The 27888-nt window shown below is 44.5% G+C and overlaps 3 protein-coding genes across 5 annotated transcripts; 1 reads left to right on the plus strand and 2 right to left on the minus strand.

Moving 5' to 3' along the window:
* Window positions 1-48: 48 nt before the first annotated feature.
* NEDD8 (NEDD8 ubiquitin like modifier) lies at window positions 49-9545 on the minus strand. Its single transcript, XM_077770468.1, has 4 exons — window positions 9363-9545; window positions 1189-1236; window positions 939-1021; window positions 49-397 (listed from the first exon to the last, which is right to left on the minus strand). Exons 1-4 carry the CDS (start codon window positions 9378-9380, stop codon window positions 301-303), a joined length of 246 nt encoding a protein of 81 aa, XP_077626594.1. The 5' UTR covers window positions 9381-9545; the 3' UTR covers window positions 49-300.
* A 222-nt stretch (window positions 9546-9767) lies between these two features.
* Window positions 9768-16240, plus strand: GMPR2 (guanosine monophosphate reductase 2). Its single transcript, XM_077770464.1, has 10 exons — window positions 9768-9963; window positions 10353-10473; window positions 10616-10735; window positions 12831-12914; window positions 13286-13459; window positions 14189-14270; window positions 14342-14448; window positions 14636-14678; window positions 15275-15434; window positions 15624-16240. Exons 2-10 carry the CDS (start codon window positions 10387-10389, stop codon window positions 15811-15813), a joined length of 1047 nt encoding a protein of 348 aa, XP_077626590.1. The 5' UTR covers window positions 9768-9963; window positions 10353-10386; the 3' UTR covers window positions 15814-16240.
* TINF2 (TERF1 interacting nuclear factor 2) lies at window positions 13688-19427 on the minus strand. 3 transcript variants are annotated; one of them, XM_077770462.1, is made up of 9 exons: window positions 18868-19427; window positions 18620-18724; window positions 18402-18503; window positions 18214-18321; window positions 18030-18126; window positions 17402-17864; window positions 17245-17312; window positions 17048-17139; window positions 13688-14711 (listed from the first exon to the last, which is right to left on the minus strand). In XM_077770462.1, the coding sequence occupies exons 1-9, from the start codon at window positions 19057-19059 to the stop codon at window positions 14625-14627; spliced, it is 1314 nt and encodes a 437-aa protein (XP_077626588.1). In that variant the 5' UTR covers window positions 19060-19427; the 3' UTR covers window positions 13688-14624. The 3 variants fall into 3 exon arrangements, with proteins under 3 accessions (XP_077626588.1, XP_077626589.1, XP_077626587.1); XM_077770463.1 differs by lacking the exon at window positions 13688-14711 and adding an exon at window positions 16091-16175; XM_077770461.1 differs by lacking the exon at window positions 13688-14711 and adding an exon at window positions 16689-16917 and having other exon boundaries at window positions 18868-19426.
* Between the last annotated feature and the right edge of the window lie 8461 nt (window positions 19428-27888).

Here is a 27888-nt window from a genome sequence, read left to right on the forward strand (position 1 = left end):
GTGTACTGTGATGTGCACATTTGTGCAATACAAGAAAGATTCCAGGAGGTCAGGTAATATTTTATTGGCAACTAGGGACATAGCCATAAGAGAGCACACGGTACTGCAAACTAAAACCCAGTGGCCACCAAGGGCCCTTTGGGCCAGGAACACTGCATCCTAGGGTCCTCATGGTCTCCCGCCAAACAAGACTGGGCATCCAGGAGAGGGGCAGTGGCTCCGGTGTCCCACAGAGTGAGAGGATATATGATGCCTCATTACGAGCGACAGGGTAAGGAGGTAAAATGGAGGGAGGGTCCATCACTGCCTAAGGCCACCTCCTCCTCTCAGAGCCAACACCAGGTGGAGGACTGAACCACCTAGGATCTTGTAATCAGCTGCTGTCTTCTCATCATTCCTGCAGGAAAAGGCAGCAAAAAAAAAAAAAAGGAGGGCAGGGGGAAGGCATTAGAAATACCGTATAGAACAAGAGTCTTATGCTGGGCTTCTTGAGTCTTTCTGGGGGTCTATGAACTCAGATGAGAAACAAATTTACATCTTTATTTTTACTAACCCCTTAACTGAAATTTGATTTTTAATTTTGAACATAGGCAAAAAACCCACAGTGGTATTAGCACCATGGGTGACCTGTGAACAACAGAAATTAGAGGCTTTCATATCATAACTGTTTGCAAGTATTTTGAAAATATGTCAACATTATGGTAATTAGACCTACCATTAGCTCTTAGTATTAATAAACCACATATATTTTTTCACAAATTCGTTTTTAGTATTTTGAAAACTATCTCAATATAATTAGTTTCTTTTGTAAACCTATGTATTTTATGTCTGCAAAAATCTTATTCTGAGAAGGAGTTCATATTCATCAAATCACCAAAGGATCTGAGGCTCCTCCTCCAGTATTTGCTCCCTCAACCTCACAACTATGTCAAACTCACATCTGTTTTCCACTGTAGATGAGCCGCTGCTGCTGTGGGGGGATTCCCTCTTTCTCTTCCACTCGCTCCTTGATTCGCTCCACCTTTAGGGGTACAAGTAGTCAGGGGCTGCTAAGGGGTAGAACCATGGAAGTGGAAAGAACAAGAGCTATGCAGATAGCATGAGAGTGACAGGACCAGGTTCATCAGCATATCCAAACAAATGTGCATGTAGGGACACAGGCATGAAAAAGTACTGGCCATACATTACCTTGTCTGTGGGTTCAATGTCAATCTCAATCTCCTTTCCGGTCAGCGTCTGCAACAGGCAAGGGTTTCATGAGTCCTACAGACTAAAATACAACTTGTTTTCTAGGTAAAACACCCTGTCTTGGTCTCTGGGGATCTACCTCTTCTGAAAGAAGCACACTGTCAGCAAAGCTGCTTTGAAGAATCAGAAGGCTTTGACCGTATCTGTATTTATCAAACACTTTTAGGCTGTAGACAGCTTTGAGAGGGCAAGATTCGATGAACCCTTTGACACTCTTAATCCGACAGGTCATTTTACCCAGCTTCCCACTCCCACGCCATTAGAATCCATGAGAATACTGGCATTCCCTTGGATGAGATAGCAGTAAGAGATGTCCTATGGAAACCATGCCTTTGTTTCCTGTATCAAAGCTAGAAATTAACATTCAGATAATTCAAAGAATTCTCAAGGACCCCAGAGACCACCTATGACCAGCTTTTTAAGTTAACATTAAAATTCAACATTCTATTCTCCTGTGTCTTCTCCAGACGTCTACCTAAATACTAAACTGCTGCTCTAGCTTCTTGACTTCTTCCACAGGCTAAGGGCTGCTGATAATACACATAATAATTACACTGATTGTACACTTACAAAGTTGTGCTTCATCCAATCTAATGAGAAAGAAAATGAGAGATAGAGAGACAGAAGCTCACCCGAAGAGGGACTCAAACTCATGAACTGTGAGATCATAACCTGAGCGAAAGTCAGATGCTTAACTAACTGAGACAACCACATGCTCAATCATAGCCAATATTTAACAGACACTGTCCAACAGTCAGAAACTATGCTGAAGGCACCAACATATTTAATCATTGCAGGTATTTAGGAGATATATACTATTACCATCACCATTGTATTAAAAATTTTTTAATGTTTATTTATTTTTGAGTAAAAGAGTGTGGGAGTGGGAGAGAGAGAGAGAGAGAGAGAGACAGAATTGGAAGCAGGCTCCAGGCTCTGAGCTGTCAGCACAGAGTCCGACGCAGGGTTCGAACTCACCAGTGGTGAGATCATGACCTGAGCCGAAGTCGGACACTTAATCAACGGAGCTACTCAGGCACCCCACTATCACCATTTTATAGATGAGGAAAATGGGTTTGGATAGGTTAAAAAGCATACCCACGAAGTTAAAGGGAGAGTGTGGACCCAAACACAGACTCTCTGGCCCCAGAGCCGAAGGTTTTGTTTGTTTTCCAGCTTTGTACTCAGTACTGCCTAAGTCTCACTGGTCTGATATTAAAACCCCAATGTATGCTTCTGTGATAGGTTGATAAAATAACATACGGTTTCTACTTATGGTATTCACATAGACCAACATGATAACAATACTTAGAACCTTATTTCTCAACTATGAGAATCAGTTCAGTACTAAAAGTATTTTTTAAAATGTAAGAATAATTCTTTTAGAGTTAACCTGTTTGGGTGCCAAAGAAAAATCACAACAGTGATTCTCAAGTTACTACCCCAACCTAAGCTGGTCTGTGTGAAAATTTATGGTAAAATGGAAAAAATGACAACAGTGAGATTTTCATAAAATTAAATATATTTGGCTGTTAAAATATTCTTTCATGAAGGGGTTCCTGGTTGGATTAGTTGGTGGAGCATGTGATTCTTAATCTTGGAATTGTGAGTTTGAGCCCCATGTTGGGGGTAGAGATTACTTAAGAAACATTTTTAAAATGTCCTTTTATGAAATGACAAACAATACATGGTGCTTTTTTTAAAGCCCTTTCCTGACAAAATGAAAAGTTAGCAATTCTGTGTCACCCATAAATTATTTCACTTTACTGATCTTAAGACTTTAAATGCAAAGATTCTTCAAGCAGATAATCTATTTCTAGATAAACTAACTTGGAGGAAAAACTTGAGCAATGTATCCAAAGAGAAACATGTGTTCACTGAACAGAACATGTTTACAGTAAAACCCTAGGAAAAGCCCAAGGCCTATTAGTAAGAAAACTATTAAACCATGATACATCCATAGAATGATACATTATGCAACAATTTATACACTAACATGGAAAGATCTAAAGAATATATAATTACATATAATTTTCCACATGTAGCGATATACATACATATATGTATAGAAAAAATGATTAATAGCATATATATCTTCTATAACAGTGATTATCTTTGAGAAGGAGAGTAGGACTAAGGGGCGGGTTTATCAAGGGTAACTCTCCCTTTATCTGCACTATTAAAGTTTTTAAGGGGCACCTTGGTGGCTTAGTCGGTTAAGCGTCCGACTTTCGCTTAGGTCATGGTCTCACGGTTCGTGGGTTCGAGCCCCGCGTCGGGCTCTGTGCTGACTGCCAGCTCAGAGCCTGGAGCTTGTTTCAGAGTCTGTGTCTCCCTCTCTCTCTGACCCTCCCCTGCTCACGCTCTCTCTCTCTCTCTCTCCTAGAAATAAATAAAACATTAAAAAATTAAAAAAAAATAAAGTTTTTAACAAAAATTACCCCTTCATCACATGAATAATAAAAAACAAATATTCATTCTGATTTAATAAAAAACTTTAAAGGTAAAAAATACCCTTAGAGAAGGCCTAGAACTAATCCCCCAAGGGTAAAATGTTTGGATCTAGTGACATTAAAAAAACTATTGGTTTGTAAAATTTAAAACTCTAAGACTAGCCCTTTGTTTCTGACTGTAGAAGCCTATGTTTGTATCCAGAGAACAATCTGGCAAAGTGGTGTCCCAGCAGCAACACTTCTGGGAAGATAATCATGACTATGCTAAACAATGTATCTATGATAATGGTCATTACAGTCTTGACACTGGAAAATTACAAGCAATCTAAGTATCAAACAATTGTGGGTTAAATAAATTATGTCATAAATAAATTATGACATAAACAGGAAAAATTACATAGCCGTTAAATATTTTGTGGAATAATGGTATAATTCCAATTTTGTTAAAAACACACCCACACCCACACACACAAAACACACACGTGTATTTATAGGTTTTCAAAAAGAATTCGGGAGGATATATACGTGAATGCTTTTATCTTGAGTTATGAGATTATGCATGCTTTTAATTATATTATTTGTGCTTTTCTGTATTTTTCTTTTTATACCATGAATACGTTATGATGAGAAATACATGGTTTTTAAAACAATGTTCTAGATGAGAGTTTAAGGAAATGATTCTGTAAAACAGCACTGTCCGATGGAGATCAATGTAATGCAAACCACGTATACAATTTAAAATACACTAGCAGCCATGTATTTGAAAAGTGAAATTTTAATACTCTTAAACCCAATATATTCAAAATATTATCACTTCAATGTATAATCAATATAAAAATTAGTATTTTACATTCTTTTCTCCTAACCAAATGTTCAAAATCCTGTGTGCATTTCATATTTACAGCACATCTCAATTCAGACGGTAAATTTCCATCTGAAATACTTGATCTATATTTAAATTTCATAATTTACAGTTGAAAAAGTAGATTTACATACCTAAATTGTTCCAAGCATACTTAAAAATTTTTCTCATAACTAAATAAAGTCTCAGGCTTTATATTTAAGTAAAATTAAATACAAATAAAATAAATAATTCATAAACTTTTAATTCGTCAGTGTCACTAGCCACATGTCCAGTGTTTAATAACCCATGTGGCTAACAGCCACTGTTCGAGCATTCCAGCTAATATATGAAGCAAAAATAAAATTAGATATCCTCATTTTGTAACCTCCAATGAAATAATAGATCTAGGCTATGACTAACATCATGGAAAACAAAACAAGCTGACAGAATTACACACCATACCATCTATGAGTTAGTCTCACAAGTACACATACAAAGACTTTTCAAACCTCTAGATCTCATATACCAATTGACAGGAAATACGAGGAAATATGGGGATATAATCACCAAAATCCAAACTGTGGGAGACTCCACTGGACAAACCACCTAGTTTATTCAACACGAAAAGGGGAAAAAGTGTGAATTACAGATTTTTTAAAGAGCTTTAAAATCTGTATCAACCAACTGCAATGTATGGCTCTCAGTTGGACTCACATTCAAACAGTGTAAAACAAAAGAGAGAATGGGATACATTTGATGATAGTGAAAAATCACTGTTAATTTTTAGATATGAAAATTACAGTTCCATTAGGAAAAAAAAAATCCTCTTATACAAATACTGAAATATACAAATAACATATGCTATGCTATCTGGGATTTGCTTCTTAAAACATCGGTAAGGAGAGTTGTTGAAGATAAATAAAATTGCCCATGAGGTGACAGCACCTGAAGCTGGATATGGGGTGCATTATATCCTTCTCTCTCCTGTTGTATATGTTTGAAATTGTCCATAGTTAAAATTCAAAGTCCTGTAAAATAACTGTCAACCTTTTAGATCTGCAAGATCAATCCCATTTTTTCAATCAAATAATACAATGTACCAATTGGCAGGATAGGTGATGGACCCCGTTATTTTATTCTTTATTGGTTGTCATAAATGAAGTGGCTTGAAATGTATAAAAAGTGCTTGTAAACACTGAAATGCTATTCAAATAAAAGACCTGTTTGGGTTTCAAAAAAAAAAAAAAAGAAAGAAAGAAATAAACTCCAAGTAACTGAACAATTTTAAAAGATATTCTTGAAATGTCATATTGCACTCCTTCCTCCAAATCTGGTCACTGTGACCTGGGAATACATTCAATGCTGTTTGACAAGTCAATGATGAACCTAAGCTCAACATACTGCTTGCTTTAGGAACTGGAGGGGATATAAAAGAAATTAAATGATCCAGCCTTTGCAAACAATCTTTTTCAAGTGAAGATTTACTACCGAGAAAGAATGAGACATATAATTAACAGACCAAGCCAATATAAAAGGAAATGCCATACTGAATATTACTATCCAAACATAAGATATGATGACAACGTGCTATGATGGGTAATCAACATCAATTTAAACCTGAATGAAACTGACATTTCACACCCACTATAATAGCTAAAATAAAAATTACTGATAGGACTAAGAGTTAACTAGGGTACAGAGCAGCTGGACTGCTTATTCATTGCAACTGGGAATGTAAAACGGTACAACCCCTCGGGAAACTGTTTGGCAGCTTCTTCTAAACTTGCATATATTTACCACATGACCCCAGTAATTCCGTTGCTAGATATTACCCAAAGGAAATGAAAACGTAGGTCTACAAAAAGACTTGTATAACAATGTTCATGGAAGCCTTATTCATAATAGCCAGTAACTGGAAACAATCCAGAAGTCCATCAACAGGAGAATGGATAAACAAACTGATATAGTCATCCAATGTAATATTATACAGTAATAAGAAGGAACTACACCTATATGACGATAGACACAATGCTAAGTGAAAGAAGCCAGACACAAAATTATACATTCTTTAACTTCCTTTATATGAAATTCTAAAGCAACCAAAACTAACCTATGGCGATTTCATAGGGTAGGGGTGAAAACGTTCTAGATATTGTTATTGTTACACGGATGTATAACGGTTGTTAAAAACTCATTCAACTGAATCCTTAAGAATTCTGTTGGTTTAAAGTTAAAAATGTAAATATGTTAAAAACAAAACACGAATAACAAAACTGGGGGTTTGATAGTAAATAAGATACTAATGCAGAATCTGGAGTTAGGGAGTTCCATAATGAGAAAGAAGTTTAATGAAAATCTGTACATGCCGATTTTTTTGTATGCCACGTCATGGCTTAGACTCTAAACTTTAGAGCGGGTATGTGGTAGGAAAACCTGGTTGGAAGTATTACAGAGAAATAAAGACATAAATTAATGCGACCCCAGACCAGGATAAGGATAATGGGAATGGAAAGAAAATCAAGTAAAAAAGAGGTTATCAAAGGAAAAATTGGGGCAGGGGGTGGGGTGGGGAAGAGGCACCTGGGTGGCTCAGTGGGTTAAGCGTCCAACTTTGGCTCAGGTCATGATCTCAGGACTCGTGGGTTTGAGTCCCGTGTTGGGCTCTGTGCTGACAGCTAGCTCAGAGTCTGGAGCCTGCTTCGGATTCTGTGTCTCCCTCTGTGACTGTCCCCTGCTCATGCTTTCTCTCTCTCTCAAAAATAAATAAAACATTAAAAAAAGAAAGAAAAAAAGGAAAAATTAGGGTCTATAAGCACACAACGATTCTAAAGAATTATGTTCCAGATACCTGGTAGATTGATGGGATCGATACACGAGATAGAGGAGTATTGGGAAGATGGCCTAAGGCAGAAGATGATGATTTAAGTTTAGAAGGACAGAGATATGGCATTAAGAGATTTAAATCAGGAGGGATTCATTGTAAAGGACTGCAGAAGGAAATATGGAAAAGTCAGCTACGGGGAGAAGACAGTTGAATTCGCAAAGGAACCCTACTAAATAAAACCTACCATCTGAATAGTAACTAAGAGCCAACTAATTGCTTTCGTTATACATTTAACATATTTTTTAAAATGCAGCTAACAAAAAACAAAAAGAAAGATGAAGGACATAAAAACCTGTTTGTGGAGGCACAAAGAAAAGTGTTTCAGGAAAGGAGACTAACAATTTTGGAGAAACACTAAACAGAAATGGATCCAAAGAGAGAAAATCTAGAGCCCTGCTACTCAGTGTGGTCCCAGACAAGCAGCATCAGCATCACCTGGGAGTATGTTGGAAAGACAGATTCTCAGGTCTCATCCCAGACCCACTAGATTAGCATCCGCAGAACAAGATCCCCAGGTGATTCTTATGCACTTTTAAATGGAGAAGCCCAGCCAGAACACAGTATTTTTTTAAACTGCAGGTCTCAACCCATCAGTGAGTTATGAAATCAACTCAAAACAAAACTGGAAATATCAGAGCATATCACACATGGCAAGTTTTTTCTGTCTGTATGAGACATGAGGTAAAAGTTTTTAGTGTAGGTTGAGTTTTTTTTTAAGTTTACAAAACACCGCACAAATTAACCTCCTCTTTGACTAAGAGGATGCGAGAATTCATATCCAAAAGCATTCTAGTGTTTCTCAGACTCTGACAGTGACCCACAATAATACATATGTCCTAGTAATACAAACATGTGTTTAACATACATATAAAATGAAAACCAAAATTTTGTGAAACCATACTCTTACACGACAATATACCCTGATATTTCTATTTTTTAAATGTTGTTTGCGATCCATTAAATCGATTTTACAATTAGTGACTCTTTTAGCCACAACTCAAGTTTTGAAAAACAAAGATTTTCAACAAGCTGTCTGGCCTCAATCCTCAGCCAAGAAGTGGGCTGGAAAGACTGAAGTGGTTAAGAATGTCTGTTAAGCACGGTGAATACACTAAAAAGCTGAAGAAAGAATAGACTTACTCAGCAGAAAAAGGCCAAACTAATGTTGCACTGCGTCATTTTTAGTTTCTGTCTCTCTGTCTGAAGGTACTAAAGAAGCAATAGCAGATAGGACCCATGAGGGTTGGCAATCGGTGTAAAAAACACAGGAGAGAGAGCGATGAAGTAAACACCACTAGTACCAAGAACTAGAGTAATGATAACTAACCTGCCTCAGTCAAAGAAGTGAGGCTGGTCCAGGAGGCCCGGCTCAGAAAGGCAGGTGCTGAGTGAACACACTCCCAGCTTTGGTTCCTGAAGGCCGGCTGTCACATTGGCGACAACCAGCAAAGGCTTACAGTCTAGCTCCTGGGAGGCCCCCGGCTCCCCAAGCTAACGTTTTTGTGCTGTGCTTGCAGCCAGCTATGCTAGAGGCTGGGAGAAGCAGGTAAACTGAGTAGTGCAGAATGGAGATTACAGCTTATTCCAAGAATCCGAGAAGGGGAGCCAAGTTGCTACTAGGCCTTCTCTATGACCGCGCGGGTTCGAATACAGCGATACCCCGGACAAAGGCGGCCTCCTTCTGAGACACCGCACAGTCCTGGCCGAGAAAGCAAGAAAGACAAAGACACTGGGGTGATCTGGCGGGGCCAGTCCCCAGCTCTCAAACCCCTCTTGGGGCCCCCCACTTCCCATCACCCCGCGCGCGGAGCCCTGAGGCTGTCAGCACCCTCCAAGCTTGGAAAAGGCGTGGTTTTCCTTCCCCGCTTCCCCCGTAAGGCACGGCGGCCAGCCCAGTACCACAGCGTCTTGGCAAGGCTGGAGGTGCTCCCACCTTCACTTTAATTAGCATCTTCTTCCCAGTTTGGAGCTGCACACAGATAATTTGCCGCTTCTACAGCTGCGGTCGCCGCTGCCGCTCCCCAGAAATCGCCTGTGGGAGTCACTTCTGCTTCCGGGTCACTGCCTGGCTCCACCCTTCTCACCCTCCCTCCTTCCTTTCACCGGATTCCCTAAAGGCTCAGGAATGCTTCTGCTCTTCGTTTTGGTGGCGTCGTAAACAGAAAGAAGGCGGAGATTTCGTTACAGCAGAAATGACACCTCCGCGATACTTAGAGTCCCTAGCTAGCCAGGGCTTGGAAAGCGGGCGGCGGAACGAACTACTCCCATCATGCAAGGGGACAGTTCCGCGCGTCCCATCCTGGGAGTCGTAGTCTTCCGCCCCTAGGATCCAACGGCAACCTCGGTGTGTGAACTCTGTTACCCAGAAGACCTCGCACGGCCGCCGCCGAAGCTGAATTCCTCAGTGAATCCTTTTCGCTGGTAATTAGCGGAACCTGTTGGCGTGGCCCACGAGGCTCAGCGGGGCTTCACGAGCCTAGTTGCTAAGCAAGGGCGACTTTGGTCAACTGCCACCTGGACCACGGCGACAGGAAGTGAGTACCCCTATTCCGGAAACTAGTTGTGGGAACCCCCCATTCCTTCTCACCCCCAAATCAGCCTCTTACCCCAAATTGTTCTTTGCAAGGGGCGGGGGGAGAAGGAAGAGTAGTGGGGAGAGGGGATACACATTTTTAGGGTCTTTCAAGACTCCATCCCAATTCTTCTCCCCTACAAATGGGACCTGGGATGGAGATACCGCGGGTAATTGCCACCATGAGGCAGATAAGGCGAGAGTCTTCAGGGACTATGCCTCAGCCAGTGCCCTGGCCTTCTGCAGTTAAAGTAAGGAGAGAGAGGAGTTATGCAGTTAGCTTTAACAAGGCATTAAGGCCTATGGGGAGATTGGTTCAGCTCCCCGCTTCTGACTTTTCCTACCTTCCAGCTCTCAGATTTGTCGCTATCCCGAGGTCCCTGCCATGCCTCACATCGACAACGACGTCAAACTGGACTTCAAGGATGTCTTGTTGAGGCCCAAACGCAGTACCCTTAAGTCTCGAAGTGAGGTGAGACTACTTTCCTAGTTGCACTTTCTTGACCCCAAGTTTCTGGTGGGCCAGGACTGAAAAAGAGTTCCAGTTCTCAGTCCTCCTGCAGTACTCACTTACTTGATGAATGAAATGCTCAGTATCCTGTTCATGTCTGCAGGTGGATCTCACAAGATCCTTTTCATTTCGGAACTCAAAGCAAATGTACACTGGGATCCCCATCATTGCTGCTAATATGGATACCGTGGGCACCTTTGAGATAGCCAAGGTTCTCTGTAAGGTAGGACTTCCCTAATGCAGGTTCCTCCTCCAGTTGGATGGGCTGACTGCAGAGGTATTTGCATCCCCACCCCCACCCCAAGTCAACTGTCTTGCAGGTAATAGGATGTTCTAATTTACTTTTTTATCCATTTTCTCCAATACCAATGTTCTTTATATGGTAAGTTCAAAGTCACACCTGAATTAGTAAGATTCAAAGCTAAGTTTTCCCCCATTTTTCTGATACATAACTTTCACTTTTGTTCTGACCAGCAATTTATATACACCCTGCCAACTTCTCTCACCACCCAGGTCACCCCCTCCAAATCACATTCACCCTTCCAGTTACACCATTGTTCAGGACACTGTCCACTATTTTAGTCCAGAAACTAAATAGAGTTTGAGCATTCAAAAATTCCTAGCTAGATCCTAGAGAAGTAGCTTACTAAGTTTTTCTTTCATATCTGCTATCCTATTTTTATTTTTTTAATCTTCCTCAAGTCCTAGGTTCCTGGGAGTCCCTGTGCTCAAAATGGAATGTGTTTTTTTTTTAATGTTTTTCTTATACACAGGTTATTGTTCACTTTGAAAATAAAAGATGCTGCTCCCGTCAGTAATATTACCTGCCTCTATACTTGTAGCTGAGAAGGTAGATAGTTCTTCCGGGCACTCAAGGAACATATGCATTCTTCTGGTTAAGCTATGTAGCCCTGGTTGATGGATTCTGCTGCTGCTAGTGGCTCTTGTTAGCCTTAAGGACTTCATCTCCCTTTCTCTATTTTTGACTGCTGTAAGTCTTTGTGGAATGTCTGTTGTCACTTCTCTGAAGTTGACAGTTATACTTAGCACTTTATTGCTGTTGCCATTCACTAACTGCATAGGAATCTTCTTTTTGTCCATTGTCAGCCTGCTCTGCCCAGTAGAGTTGAGGAATGGTGACTCTGACTTCAGCATTAACAGACATGCTATACTGCATGGACCTTGTGGGGGCTGGCTTAATGCTTTATGTTGAGACTGGCTTTTCAGTACTGCTGATGAATGCTAAAGAAATCAGATTTTAGAGATAGAGCCAAGTTTCACAGTAATCATAAGGTTGGATATCAGCATCTTTTTTCTAGATCTACAGCTTGGTGCATAATTGGATGTGCTCATTGTGTCACACTATACCTATATATCTCCAAGGTCTACTGACCTTCTAGAGTGATTTTTCTTTGTGGATCAGCATGTTGATAGCAAAGTGTTGCTGAGAAAGCAGAATTCAATACCACGTTTAGTGGGGTAGTGCTGATGAGTTAAGTATAGCAATAGCATGTCCTTACTGCTGGCTGATACATGACTTCCTTGGATTTCTTGTCAGTTGCAAGATTTGGGTCTCTGTTAACTGCTCTCTTGTCTGTTTGCATGTCTGGATTTTGAAAGCACAAGTACCAGTATTCACAGCAGTTTCTGAATGCCTTTCTCAAAGCATTGGGATATTGTTGGCAATTTGTTGACCCAGGGAATCCAAGTCTGAAAAGTTAATTGTATCCTTAAACTTGGTTGACTGAAATAGATGGAATGAAATGGACTTTTTAGATTGGTCTGTGTCTCCAGAAAATTTGTCCTTTACTCCAGTGGAGATGGAGAAAGAATGGGGTAGCACTTTAAGGTCTGACCTTTTATGAGCATTTAGACTCACTGAATTATTGGACCAGAAGATTCCAAAAAATAGAACCTAGTTCAGTACTAGGTTACCATAGGTGGAGGGACTGAGTCCGTGCAGGCAGATACTGGTTATTTCCTTGTCTGCTCCTTGTTCCACTGCAGCAACAGCTTGTCTCTGTCACCTAAGTCCAAAGCCCCTGTATCTTCTGACATGTGAAATCCAGTCCAGATGACTTAGTACTTGGGCCAGAGGGTCAGTCAGACAAGCACTAGCTTATGGCAAAAAGCCCTACTGGTATTTATAGGGAGAATAAGAGTTAAACTAAAATCCCAACTCAATCAGTGGCTTCTTCAAGTTGCTTTTCAAAGTTCAGTCAGTTTCTTTCTCAGAGAATACTGTAAAGGTCTATTTCTAGAAAAAGAGATGTTATAGTTAAGTTCTCTCCTTTTTGATGACTCTTTCTTCTCCCCAGTTCTCCCTCTTCACAGCTGTCCATAAACACTACAGCCTCGAGCAGTGGAAAGAATTTGCTAGCCAGAATCCTGACTGTCTTGAGGTAACACTAGTCTTTTCCTGGTTCCTTCTTTATCCCAGTTTTCCAGGAATTTTTCTTTTAATTTATTTATTTGAGAGAGCACATACATGCACACGAGTGGGGGAGGGGCACAAACAGAATTTCAAGCAGGCCATGCTGTCAGTGCAGGGCCCAGTGTGGGGCTCAGTCTCACGAACTGTGAGATCCTGACCCGAGCCAAACTCAAGAGTTGGACGTTTAACCGACTAAGCCACCCAGGCGCCCCTCTACGAATCTTTTTGGCTTCCCGAGGACTAACCCTTACCTTCCCAGCCCTGTTGGTTTCTCACTGGGTCATTTGTGACCTGCCACAGACTGTCTCATGCCTCTCAATGGCTCTGTTTCTTTCACAGCATTTGGCTGCCAGCTCAGGCATGGGCTCTTCTGATTTTGAGCAACTGGAACAGATACTGGAAGCTATTCCCCAAGTGAAATATATATGCCTGGACGTGGCAAATGGCTACTCTGAGCACTTTGTTGAGTTTGTAAAGGACGTGCGGAAGCGTTTCCCCAAACACACCATCATGGTATGTTCCTCTTCCTCCCAGTCTTCCCTGACACTCCATTTTGTTACATCAGTTCATTTCTCCTCTACTGCATTTTGATTTTCCTAGGTTACTTAATCTTGGCGCTGGGTGCTAATGCACGGTCCCACACTTAAAATGTTTAGCTTGGTTAGCGCAGTGATCTCTGTCCCTTTTCACATGCCTTGTACCCACCCATGGTGTTCGTTGAAATGGACATGTACTAGAATATTAAAGGAGTCGCATGAAATAAGTTTTATTATTTTTTTTTTACAAGCTTTGGGGAGTGATGACAAGGCCTCATTTTCTCCATATCATCAAGGAGTCTCTGTACTGTCCTTCAAAAATAAATAGAGCTGTGCAAATGGGTATTCAGCTTTCATTACCACGTTTTCCCCTTTCCCTGAAGCCAGAGATTTTATGATGTAACAGCTTAAGAGCAGGATATGTTTGCGTCTCTTGGCAGAGACGGGGAGATAAATCTATGGATCAGCTTTGGCCTTGGTCCAGTTGTACCCCAACTTTACCCTCATGCGACAGTTGACACTGGCCACTCACCCCCTTACCTCAGCTTGGGAAGCAGAGCTCTTTCCCAGTAGAGGGAACCTAGGTACCTTCTCTGTAGTAATGTTGGTCATGGTCCAGGCACACTGTATTCTCAGCGTGAGGCACGCAGCCTCCTCTCTCGTTTCCAACCCCCGAGAGAGCTCTGTTTTGATTGCTCTGTCTCAGGCAGGGAATGTGGTAACAGGAGAGATGGTAGAAGAGCTGATCCTCTCTGGGGCTGACATCATCAAAGTGGGAATAGGACCAGGTAAGCTAGTTCACGGTGGGCCACTGGCTGCCCCTCTGGTGGGCACTTCACTGTTCTCATGTTCTTCTCAGGTTCCGTGTGCACCACTCGGAAGAAAACTGGAGTGGGGTATCCACAGCTCAGTGCGGTGATGGAGTGTGCAGATGCTGCTCATGGCCTCAAAGGCCACATCATTTCAGTAAGGCCAGGGGCAGGGGAGGGAATGAGGCTGCCAGAGATCTGAGTGTTCTGCTGGGTGTGGAAGCTGTGGTAGCAGTGGATCAGGACTCCTGGGTTCCTGTCACCTTTGAGGTGGGCCAGGGGACATCGCTCCTGGTGCTCCTAGAAAACCACGTTATCTCTTCATAGCATTCTTCACTTTGCAGGATGGAGGCTGCAGCTGTCCTGGGGATGTGGCCAAGGCTTTCGGTAAGCGTGCTGGGAGAGTGTGGATGGAGGGTCCTGTAGAAGACGATAAGTCACCTCTGAGGGTCAAGGATCAGGCTTGAAAAGGCTAAGAGAGCCATTCAGATTCTTTGACAATATGAACTAGTGACCCTGAAGCCTGTGGTGTCACCTGGGGCAAGCCAGCAGGGAAACCCTGAGACTGATACAGACCACCCAGTAGGCCAGGTCCATCTGTAGCATCCCTCAGACCGTTGGGACTAAAGTTACAGACCTTTGCCCTTGGGACCTTGGGACACTTGGAGTGAGTCTTGTTTAACTGCACACAGTAAAAAGAAATGACCAGAAGATGGTAAAAGCAGAAAAAAAAAAAAAAAAAAAAGCCAGGCAAGGGATTTACAGAGGCTCTTTTTAAATTCTTGGGAAAATCAGGCTCACTGAAGAGTAAAGGCCAGTGCAGAGCAGGCCTGTGTGGGTTGTGGGTCAGCTAGGGAAACAAAACCAGGAAGATGTTAGAATCATTGTCAGGACTGAGAATTTCGCATGAGTTGCTTCTGAGGGCGGGCATGTGGGCACCTGGGCCAGATGCAATTCTCTTTGCCCCTTGTTGGTGCTGACAGGGGCAGGAGCTGACTTTGTGATGCTGGGTGGCATGCTGGCTGGACACAGTGAGTCAGGTGGTGAGCTCATCGAGAAAGACGGCAAGAAGTACAAGCTCTTCTATGGGATGAGTTCTGAAATGGCCATGAAGAAGTATGCTGGGGGCGTGGCTGAATACAGGTGTGTGGAGGGTTCCTGGAAAGTGTGACTAAGCAGGGTGGTGACAGAGCTCCTGGCTGCTGGGAGATGCGTGGGACAGTTATTGGGAGGAAAAGTGGTGAACTGGCGCTAAATACTAGAGGCTGGGGAAGAGCTGCTGGGCTTAAGAAATCCAAAAAGAAAAGGCTACAAAGTTTTTCCTCCTCTAAGGGCCTCAGAGGGCAAGATGGTGGAGGTGCCCTTTAAAGGGGACGTGGACCATACCATCCGAGACATCCTTGGAGGCATCCGTTCCACATGTACCTATGTGGGAGCAGCTAAACTGAAGGAGTTGAGCCGGAGAACCACCTTCATCCGAGTCACCCAGCAGGTGAATCCAATCTTCAGTGATGACAGCTAGACCTGAGCACAAGCACCCTAGCCCAGGGCCTCCCGATGGGCTCCTCACGCATGTCAGCTACTGTGGCTGTTTATCACTCGGTTATTTCCTGCCGCCTCACTCCTGAGGGCTTCTGCAATAATTCTGTACTCGGTACACACAAAATGCCCAGGGTATTCACTGGAGAGGAAGCAAGGAAGGCAGGCGGAGGGAATGAAGTAAGATCCTCAAATGCAAACCTGGGGACCCAGCATCTGGAAGATTATTGAAAGGAAAAGATAATGGTTCCTACCTAAGTGTTTAATGTGGCCTTGGTCTGGACGAGTTAGTCTCCTGAAATCATGTTTTGTTAGTGAGCTTCATTATATAGTATCTTCGAACACCTAAAAAGCTCAGAAATGTTGATATATTTTAAGTATCTCAATAAAGATATCCCAGTGACTTTAAAGAGATTCTGGATCTTTCTGCACAAGGCTGGCATCTGGGTGCTGCTCCGGGGCAAGTGGAAGTGGAGTTGGCACTGACCCAGTAGAGTCAAGGACAGGGAGTATTTTCCCATGAAATATCTCCATTTCAGTGCCACCACCCCCAGGTAACCTGGCAGCATGAATATTTACAAAGCACATTCTGGTATCAGAGCACATAGATATTTTTAGAATAGCAAAGGGAAATTTCTCTTCCAGGCTATCGACCATTTTTGGCACATCTGCACAACATTTTCCAGGGAAAGTAGAAAGGCAAAGGGATTCCTCCAGCCCTGGAGAAGCCAGTTCTAAGGAATGACGACCTATACTGACTTTATGGAAGCCTTAATTCCCCTCCCTCACACGAAGACAGTGTTTTAATGAATCCAAATTTTAATTAACAAGTATTACAAAGTAATTTTAGCAAGGCAGTCAGGTAACCCAAGCCTGGGCTTCCACTTTATTTCCACTAAACTGTATGTAGGGCTAAGGGAGATAAGCGGAGTACAGAGGGAATTCCAGTCCTATCGTAAGTGTCTAGACCTGTCTGTATGGTCATGGAAGGGACAGACACAGCACTGAGGCCAGAAGTAGGGAGGTATTCATAGAAGGTAGGGATCAAGGTGCCAAACTTTGTCTTCTGATAGTTTTCCAGAGACTCCTGCAGAGAAGGGAGCAGGGAAATCCTATCATCAGCTTCATTCCCCGAGCCCTCCTATTCTGGAGCATGTGGGTTTCTCTGTCCTGTTCTGTTCATCCCCTTCCCCAGCTTTCTGTTCCTTCCTACTCACCCTTCCTTCCCTCTGGCCATTTTCTTCTTCATCAGAGTCCAGAACCAAGTCCCCTATGGTAATGACAGAGCTGCACAGAGATGGAGGACACACTGCAGGAAGGAAACCACAGTCAAAGCACCCTTCTAGGTGAACAGGCCCTCAAGAGTCCCCAGGAGAGGAGGCGGGCTGACCCAGTCCTGACCCAGGATACTTACCTGGCTTCCTAGCTTTAGGAGGTGATAATGACAGTCTCAGGGGGTCCATGGGGCAAACCAAGCAATTCCTGAAGTAGGGGCAAACAAAGAAGATAAGGTAAAGGGAAAACGGGCAAAGAATGGGCTGTTTGCAAGGAGAAGAAACTGTTCCACTCACTCTTCTTGCTCTGAAGCAAATAAGTCAACTGGGGTCTCCTTCAGAGCCCTTCCCCCCAGGCTCTGGGATGGACTCTTAGACTTTGCAGTGGAAGCTGCTCTCGTGCCCACAGCACCTGCTGGATCTGCCATGTGCGTTTCATGTTCTTCCCTGCTCTTGGGCTCTGATACGATCTGGCTTGGTGAACCCAGGCTCCTAAAGGGGAACAGCATGACTGTGGGGCGTTCCTTGTGGCCTGCCTTAGTGGATGCCCATTGGGACTGGATTCTTCGCCGGCCTAGAGGGGCCAGGTTGAAGTGGTGGCCAGCCAAAGGTTCTGGGTGCTTCCTTGAGGCTGGTCCCCGAGAAGGGTATGAGCTAGGCCTAGCTTTTGGCAATGCATCATGAAGTGCTAGCTTTGGTTGCTGAGGAGGGCCCTGCTCCACGGGCTCTGTCACGCTCTCTGAATCGGTAACCAAGCGCTCTGAAAAAGAAAATGAAGCTCCTTACAAAGAGAAGCGATAGTAACACAACTCCGTCTGGTTTTTTATGCCTCAGGCCCATGTAACACTTCCAGTAGCCCATCTCAGAAGGTCTCAGGCCAAACAGTCCACCCCAAGTTCCTAATTCTCCCAGATGGTCCTAGTACCTGGAAGTGGCCACCCCATGTCCACACCATATTGGCTCAAGGCAAAAGAAGAAGTGATAGAAACTCCAGGCTGCATCCAGCTCAGCACATCCTGAAGCTGTGGGCAGAGCATGAGAGGCATGAAGACCACAGTCCTTGATAATGACCATCCCACACTCCGCCCTTACTTTGCCCCCAACGAAACCTGCTGTGCCTGCGGTGCGGGCAGTGCCTTTTCCAGCTGACACAAGTATTCAAAAAACAGCTTTTCCATGGCAACCAAAAAGGGTTCTCCATACTCTTGTTCAAGTTCCTGGAGTGAGGAGAGAAGCAGGTCAGAAGAGGACTAGGGCAAGTTAGCCACATAATAGCTTCCAAACCAGCCAGTCTCACCTGCAGCTTGGAAGCCAAGTCCACAGGGGTCTCTGCTAGTTGCTTCACCTGTTGGCAAAAGGTTTTCTGTGCCTCCGAGATCTTCCTCAGATCCTGCTTTGTCTGTTGAGGGTAAGGAAAAGCAGAAAATTTAGTCCCCAGGATCCAGTGGCCAGGGGAAGCAACTTTGTGGCACCCAGTGTTAACTGGGGATAGGGCTTGTTCCAGGGATTACTCACAGCTTTCGGGTCCCGCACTACAGGTCCAGACTCTGGGAAGTGATGATGTAGGGCGTTCAGAACTTGGGCCCACGGCTGGCCCTGCAGGATCAGCTCCACCACTACCTGTGAAGCGTACTAGATCAGAATCTCCACTTCGGGGCAAGCTGCCCTTTTCCAACCAGTCCCAACCCCAAGCAGTCGGCCCTTGGCCGGTCCCATCGCATCCCGCCCCTTTCCCGACTTCCAGCTGCTAATGGCTCCAATACCTTGGCCTTCAGACCCATACAGAGGCGTTCATGGTGGCGGTAGCGAACCAAGCCAGGGGCAGCAGCGCGCAGTGATCGCAGAAACTCTAATACTCGGGGGAAATGCTCCACGCAGCGTCCCCGCATCACTCGCCAGGTGGCCGCGGCAGCGAAGCGCAGAGCTGCGGGACCGGCCCCTGGGGGCGTGGCCATGGTCGGCGGGCTCCGCCCCGGGGGCAGGCCCTCTGGGTTCCTTCCTCCAAGGCGAGCCTTCACTCTAGAGGCGAAGCTTCCGGTGCCTCTCAGTGGCTGGGCTATTTGGATCTCTGCCTGGTACTTCACGGTCTGATCCCTTCCATAGGCCACCAGAATCCTGGAGGTCTTCAACTCGGGACGGAGCCTGAATGGAGAAGCTGGCCAGCTACAATGGCACCAGGTTCGCTGTTTTCCACACCGCCGCCCCCTGGAGACGACGGCTACTTCGCTTCCGGCTCTGCGGCCGGTCTCCCTGCCCCGGAAAAGGGCGGTAATGGAGAACCAATGGCCCGTCAGGCAGGGAGACCCGACGTTGCGTCACGAGGCCACGCCCCAACAGATAGGGCGCCCCTTCCGTTACCTCCGCGCGGTGCGACTGCTCATCGAGGCCCTTCGGGCCCTTGCTTCTTCGCGGCGCCTACAAAGTCATGTCCTTCTCTAAGGCTTGGCTTTGTTGTCCCGGAACGATGATCACGACTTGCCCTTCCCCGTCTTCTTCGCTACTGAATTACGATTCCTTAAATCCTGGCCTCAAAGCAAAGCCTGCAAAGCCTTCCCTTGTGGCGGGAGGCAAGATTTCGATTGTTCCTTTTACAAAACAGGAGAGGGCGCCTGTCTTTAAAAAATAAAGTTTGAAAAGATACATCAGGTTATTAATTAACTTGGTTTCCTCTGGATGGTCAGACGTCGGTAATTGTGCTTTTCTGTGTTTGATATCTTTTTTTTTTGTATCCTGTAATTTTCAAATAAATGAAAAATTAATTTCCTTTTTCGGATTTCCGTTATTGACTTACTCCACTCAGCCCAGCCCCTCAATGTGATTGACTTGTCCATCTCCTTGCCACTTTAACTGGTGCCTCTCCATTATTTTCATCACCAAGCACAAGAACCTGGCACACAAGGGTATATTCTTTAAATGATCGTTGAAAGAGATGCGCCTGGGTGGCTCAGTTGGTTAAGCATCTGACTTTGGCTCAGGTCATAATCTCATGGTCTGTGAGTTCCAGCCCCATATTGGGCTCTGTGCTGTCAGCACAGAGCCTGCTTGGGATCTTCTGTCCGCCCCCGTGTCCTTCCCCTCACACACACACACTCTCTCAAAAATTAAATAAGCATTAGAATTTTTTCTTTGAAAAAAAAAAAAAAGTTAGTTGAATGAATTACCTTCCCTGACTACATTGCAGGGATTTAGTGGAACTACCCTTGCTTGAACCATCTCCCTTCTTAGAGGTAGTGCCTGCAGGATCCCTCCTTGAGTCACCTAAGGTCATTCTGCTGAGGTGATTCACAGCGACTTCTGGATAGAACACTGAAAGTTATCTTCCCTTTTAAATTCTGCTCTTCCTCCTGGGCTCTATATTTCTGTGCAGGGCACCTCTTCTCACCTGTGGGTGAGAAACCAAGCCCATGGCCCTTAACTCAGTCCTCCCTCCTCTCCAAATGTAATCCATCATCAAGTCTAATCAGTTCTACTTTTTTTTTTTTTATGTTTTATTTATTTCTAGGAGAGAGAGAGAGAGACAGTGTGAGCAGGGGAGGGTCAGAGAGAGAGGGAGTCACAGACTGAAACAGGCTCCAGGCTCTGAGCCGGCAGTCAGCACAGAGCCGACGCGGGGCACGAACCCACAAACCGCGAGATCATGACCTAAGTGAAAGTCGGATGCTTAACCGACTAAGCCACCCAGGCGCCCCTAATCAGTTCTACTTCTTATGGAACCTTCCAACCCAGCCCCATTTTCATTTTCACTACCTCTTTCCTATTTCAAGTTTTCCTGTCTCTCACCAACCTCCCATCTTCATCCCAACTCCTTTCTAATTTCTTTTCCACGTTGCTTTCATCATGAATCTTGTGAAATGCAAAACTGAGCATATCATTCCTAATTGAAAGTTCTCTCTTTCAAAAGAAAGCCCAATTCCAAAATATGGCAAAAGCAGTTTTAATGATCTAGCCAAACTTCTCTTCATCCATACTCCTTGCCACTTTGCACTTATGCACCTTTATGCCAGACTTCATCAAACTTTTCATTTTCCAAGTATAGTGTGTCGTCTTACATTCCTGTGCCTGGCACGTACTGGAGGATTCCTCTGTCCTCCATGCCTCTTGGACTTGAGTTGTTCTCATCTTTTGTGGTTCCTCCACCTCCATGAAGTCCATCAGAGTTCTCTTCTTGGGGTCCTCAATACATCTTTTTATCACCACCATTGTCATGCAGAACCTATCTTGGAAGGTCATTGTAAGGATTAAATAAATTAGTAAATATAAAGCACTTGAAATAGTGCCTGGCTCATAGTAAGTACTACATACGCATTGTATTCTGAATATTTANTCTGTGCCTGGCACGTACTGGAGGATTCCTCTGACCTCCATGCCTCTTGGACTTGACTTGTTCTCATCTTTTGTGGTTCCTCCACCTCCATGAAGTCCATCAGAGTTCTCTTCTTGGGGTCCTCAATACATCTTTTTATCACCACCATTGTCATGCAGAACCTATCTTGGAAGGTCATTGTAAGGATTAAATAAATTAGTAAATATAAAGCACTTGAAATAGTGCCTGGCTCATAGTAAGTACTACATACGCATTGTATTCTGAATATTTACATGTCCGTCACCCCTACTGGCTGGGAGCCTCTTGACAGAAGACCTTGTTTCTTTCTTGTACATACAGAACCTTTGTTTGTGTGTTTACATCTAATACAAACAGCTCCTTTTTAGCCGCCTTTTTTACTGCCTTAGAAGCCCCTTGTCTTGCAAGCCTTCTTAAATTCGAAGGTTCAAGAAGACAAGTGGTCAGAACTCAGAACTTCGGGCAAGTAGTCTCTTGGCTACTGTTGGCCCCAGAAGGGTGTTGGCAGCGAGGACAGTACAGCTGAGAAGAAAAATAGAAGGTGATTGTTCTCAGTCCTTACCGTGCACAGGGGTCAACCTCTTAGTGAGCTTGTTAAAATGCAGACTTCTTGGCCTCTGCTCCAGGGATCCGCGTTCATGCGGTTTATGCTTGCACCCAGAAATCTGAATTCTTAATTAACATCTCAGTTGATTCTAATGTAAGTGGTCTACAGACCGTGCTCAAAGAACCCCTGGGGTAAGGGAACAGCTTCATTTAAACCAAAACCAAATCCTCCAAGTCACCTGAAGGAAAATTTCCGGGTAGAAGAGAGCTATGCAAAGGGGATTGACTCTGTGTCTCTGAGCCTCAACTTCTCCTGCAGTTTCTTCTCTCTGGTGACAAACACCTGTCCCTGTTATCAGTGGATGGCATGCAACTGGTCCTCTTCCACAAACCTGAAACCCAGGGGTTTTCTTAGCACTGTCCCTCTCCACCCTCCACCCAGCCGCATCCCATCCTTCCCCAAGTCCGGTAAATTCTATCCCCTAGGCACTCCTCCAAGCTTTTGCCACTCTGTCTCCAGCACCCCCACTCTGGTCCAAACTACCATCTCTAGCATAAAGTTGCCTTCCGGGGTGTCTCTGCTTCCACTCCAGCCCTGCTCCAAGCTATTCTTGACACTACAGGCAGAATAATCTGTTCAAAACACAATCTGGTCATGTCATCTCCAAGTGCTTAAAGTTTTCAAAGGCTTCCCACTACTCTAGGGCAGACAAAGATCTGAATCTGGCCTATGAGGCACCTTGTGTGGCCCTGTGCCCTCAACTCCTCAACTCCACCTCCTCCACTCTGCCCTTTGCTCCTCTGCCTTAGCCATACTCTCTTTGTTTGAGTCTTGCTTACTCTTCCAGACTCCCTTCTACCACAGGATCTTTGCACAGGCTATTCCTTTTGTCTGCAATGATCACCCTTCCCTCTCTGCCTAAATATGCTCCAGGGTCACCTATTTAGGGAAAACTTCCCTAATCACCACAACCAGGCTAAACCACATGCCTTTACTATAAACTTCAGAGCTATTTACTTTGTCTCATGCGGTTATTCAATTAATATGTTTCTTTCTCAGACTATAAGCTCCATAGGGCCAGAACTAGGGTTGTCCTGTGTGCCAGCACTTAGTTCATTGCTTGGCACACATCATTAAATATTTGTCAAATAGGTGAAAGAATGGGTCCGTTAGTCACCACCACGGCTGGACCCTCTCAGTCAATGCCTCCTGTAAAATTGTGGTCCAACTGTGGACAAAACTTCCCTTCCAGGGTAGACCTTAGAACAGCTGAAGGTAGCCCTTATTTAAAAAATGAACATTATTTAAAATAAAGTACAGCCCCCACCCCCACGCCCTGCCCCCAGGTGGCTGAGTTAGTTAAGCGTCTGACTCTGGGTTTGGGCTCAGGTCATAATCTCACAGTTTGTGAGTTCAAGCCCTGAGTCGGGCTCGGAACTGACAGCCACAGAGCCTGCTTGAGATTCTCTGCCTCCATCTCTATGCCCCTCCTCTGCTTGCTATCTCTCTCTCTCTCTCAAAATAAATAAACATTAAAATAAAATAATAAAATAAAATAAAGTGCAGGGGCACCTAGGTGGCTCAGACAGTTAAAACCTCCAACTCTGGGGGCGCCTGGGTGGCTTAGTCGGTTAAGCGTCCGACTTTCGCTTAGGTCATGATCTCGCGGTTCGTGGGTTCGAGCCCCACGTCGGGCTCTGTGCTGACTGCCAGTTCAGAGCCTGGAGCCTGTTTCAGTCTGTGACTCCCTCTCTCTCTGACCCTCCCCTGTTCACGCTGTCTCTCTCTCTCTCCTAGAAATAAATAAAACATTAAAAAAATTTTTTTAAAAACAAAACAAAACCCTCCAACTCTGATTTCAGCTCCGGTCATGCTCTCATGGTTTGTGAGTTCAAACCCAGTGTCAGGCTTGTGCTTGACAGCAGGGAACCTGCTTGGGATTCTCTCTCTCCCTCCCTCCCTCCCTTCCTCTCTCTCTCTCTTCAAATAAATAAGTAAGCTTTAACAAAAAAGAAAGAAAAAGGAAGGAAGGAATGGAGGGAGGGAGGGAGGGAGGAAAGAAGGAAGGAAGGAATAGAGGAAGAGCAACCACTACAGTCTTATCCATAAATCTGGGAAACATTTATAAGTCATATCTTATAAATTTTTGCTTTTGTATTTGCAATTAGCTCTACTTAGCTTATTATCCAGAAAATAAAATCCTTTTGCTGTTTTTACTTCTTCCAGAATTTTCCAAGCACTCCGTTCATAAGGGCCAGCCTTCCATCTTCTATGCTTATTTGGGGAGAGCCCTGCTGTCCACAGGATCTGCCGTATTTCTTCTACCTCCTCAATGTCCTCTTACAAAATCAAGCACAGTGGTTGGTACGTGCTCTCTCAGGCTTTAACAACCAGGTCCGGACTTTGCTCCCTGGGCCAGGGGGCTGCAGGGGCTTCTAGCATTAGCCATCAGCTTTGCCAAATCAAACCCACTCAGCTGGGGTTCAGGGACCCTCATATCAAGCCTGGTTCTCCAAGCCTAGGATGGTCCCCTTCCCTGCTGTTAGGCCTTAGTGGAGGCTACCACAGTCCACATTAACATTGCCAGCTGTAAATCTTAGGGCAGAAGGAATTAAAGGGAACACTGGTTCTTTACACTGGGGCTACTGATGCAAAGAATCCACCTCCTCCCTAGGGATCAACTTTGTATAGCGGGCGTCCCAGGAGAATCAAAACGGGTCACGACGACTCCGAGACAATGACCTGCCTTTTTAGTGCAGGGGCACGGGCTGAGAGGGCAACTCTAGTGGATTTCTTAAAACCAAGACTCAGAACACCTTCTTGTTATTTAAAAACAAAACAAAACACTCTGTAATATAAAGAATGATGTCAAGGAAAAAAATCACATAAATGAATATAAACTGGCATAAAATAGGTTTTCCTCGTACAGTTTTCTGAGGTACAGACCCAGTAGGAGTCTGTACTGATGTTATTACTCAGCTCCCCGGGTGCCCACTGATCTCGCTTTCCTAGAGCTGGTCTAGTCATGCACCATGCGTGTTTCCTACAAACGCTCCAAACCACAGTCCTCCACTCCCCCAAGCTCCCAAACTCCCCATAACCCTCCAGTTTAGGTCATCCTCCATTCGACATTTATTGAGCACATGCTGCATGCCATGGACTGTGTGAATCAGCTGTAAGTAAGGGAGAGGAGGTCCCTGTCCTCACGGGCTTACATTCCAGTGGAGGAGAGCTAGAGGCCTGGAGCCAGAGCACAGGAAGCCGAGACACTAGGGATTCAAATGCCCAGCTGCACAGAATTAAAGGAGATGGCACTATCAAGCACCCAGTTTGAACTTAACTCACAGTAGGAATTCAGTATGTATTTGCTTCCTTCCCCCAAGTGTTTGGAGAATAGTACCACCCTTCCGTGTTTTCCTTTCTGAAGATTTCAAACGTGTTTGAACTCTAATAAACCACAGGGGCCAGGGTGAAATGAACAAATGTGAAGCAAGTTACAAAGTTGTTAGAAATCGCAAGTGCTCACGTTTTCTCCCAGGTGTTCATTAAAAAGAGATATTGTTGTGTTGCTGCTCTATCTTTCTGGAAACCAATTAGCAAAATGTTTCAACCACCTTACATATGCTCAATCCCTTTTCCCCAATAACTCACTTTAGTAGGTTATTTTAGGGAAATAAAAAATGAGCACAAAGATATATGCACTCGTACAAGGGTATTTGTCCCAGCTCTGCATGTAAGAGCAGAACATTGGGAAGACTTAAAGTTCCAGGAAGGAGAGATTAATCAAATAAATCATGGCACTCTATGGGGCAGTTTGTTCATTTGTTATTAAAAATGTAGGGATACCACTGGAGTTTGCTCCATAAATTTGAGGGAAAATTATAAGTCACATCTTGCAAGTTGTTGCTTTAAAAAAATATATTGGCGTGTGTGTGCCTGGGTGGCTCAGTTGGTTAAGCATCTGTCTGGCTTTGGCTCAGGTCATGATCTCCTGGTGCATCAGTTTGAGCCCTGCATTGGGCTCTGTGCTGACAGCTCGCGGAGCCTGGAGCCTGCTTCAGCTCTGTGTCTCCCTCTCTCTCTGTGCCTCCCCTTGCTCGCTCTCTCTCTCTCTCTCAAAAATAAATTAACATTGCAAAAAAAATTTTTTTTAATGTTAATGTTTATTTATCTTTGAGAGACAGAGCGCAAGCTGGGGAGATTCAGAGAGAAGAGGGAGACACAGAATCCAAAGCAGGCTCCAGGCTCTGAGCACTCAGCACAGAGCCCAGTGTGGGGCTTGGACTCATGAACTCTAAGATCATGACCTGAACCGAAGTCGAATGCTCAACCAATTGAGCAACTCAGGTACTCCCCCCACCAACTTTAAAAATTATTATTTTTTTAATGGCAAATTGTTGCTTTTAAAATGGTAAGGAGCGGATATCTTTTGTGTAGTTCTGTGATAGGCCCTGTTATAAATCCTGGGACAGGAGTGTGAACCAGACAGATACAGTCTCTGTTCTTACTGAACTCACATTTCAGAGAAAAGAGACAGAATTTAATAAATAAACAAACATGCTAATGCTAATGTCAAGAAGTGCTTGACAGGACATAAAATAAAATAGGGTGATATGCTAAAGAGACCAGGGGGCAGGAAAACAAATGAGGTGGAAAGTCAGGGAAGAGCTCCCTGAGGAGATGATCTGTGAGCTGAGGCCTGAAATACAGGAGCAGACTGGCTTGCAACCTGGGGGTAGTGTTCTTCCAGAAGGAAAATTAGGGGCCAGGCCTTTCGAAGGTTGTTGAGTTTTGTTTGTTTGTTTGTTTGTTTTTCATGTTTATTCATTTTGAGAGAGAGTGCCAGTGGGAGGAGGGGCAGAGAGAGGGAGACAGAGAGAATTCCAAGCAGGCTCCGCGCTGTTAGCACAGAGCCCAACTCAGGGATGGGTCTCACAAACCATGAGATCATGACCTGAGNGAGCAGAGATTAGATTTACCCGCCCATTCTGCAGAGCAGAATATCAGAGGGCATGAACCGAAGTGGGGAAATGATTAGGAGGCTGGGGTGACAATCAGGCAGCTCTGGCAGCTGAAGAGGTGGTCAGATTCTGGACATCTATATATGGGAGACAGACCATCAAGACTTGCTGATAGACCAGAAGTGGGATAGGAGAAAAGGAAAGAAGCGAAGAACGACTTGGTGCTTTGGGGCCCATGAAACTTGGAAAGATGGAGTTGCCATTTACTGATATGGGGAGGCCGTGGGATAGGCTGGAAGTGGTCAGGAGTTTAATCTTGGACGCATGTGGGGAGTCTATGAGACTCTGGCAGCCGTGCTAAGAAGGCAGTAGATAAGCCAGTTTTAAGTTCAAGGAAAATGGATACAATCTGGGGAGCCAGTGGTCCTTCAGACCACCTGACTGACTGGACTCACCGAGGCAGAGGGTGGCAGGCTGGGGGAGCACCTGGCTGGAGGCCTGAGTCACTCCAACACCCCAAGGCTGAGCAGGGGCTTCCTGAGGACCGGGAGGATGGCCTGGAAGCCAAGACTACTGTCCAGTCTGCAAACATGATGTTTTCAAGGATTATTTATTTTTATTATTTTTTTTTTAATGTTTTATTTATTTCTGAGAGAGAGAGATAGCATGAGCAGGGGAGGGTCAGAGAGAGAGAGGGAGATACAGAATCTGAGACAGGCTCCAGGCTCCGAGCTGGCAGTCAGTACAGTCACATGAACCGTGAGCTCATGACCTGAGCCGAAGTGCGCCGCCCAACCAACTGAGCCACCCAGGCGCCCCTCAAAGATTATTTAATGCTGTATGAAAATGCTCACCACAGGTGACCCGGTATGTATGGGGGAGGGGGATCAGCATACGAAACACAGTGTCAACAGCTCTTTTCTGCAGCTGGTGG

This window comes from Crocuta crocuta, unplaced genomic scaffold (assembly GCF_008692635.1).
Source record: "Crocuta crocuta isolate KB4526 unplaced genomic scaffold, BGI_CrCroc_1.0 scaffold175, whole genome shotgun sequence".
NCBI classification, from domain to species: domain Eukaryota; kingdom Metazoa; phylum Chordata; class Mammalia; order Carnivora; family Hyaenidae; genus Crocuta; species Crocuta crocuta.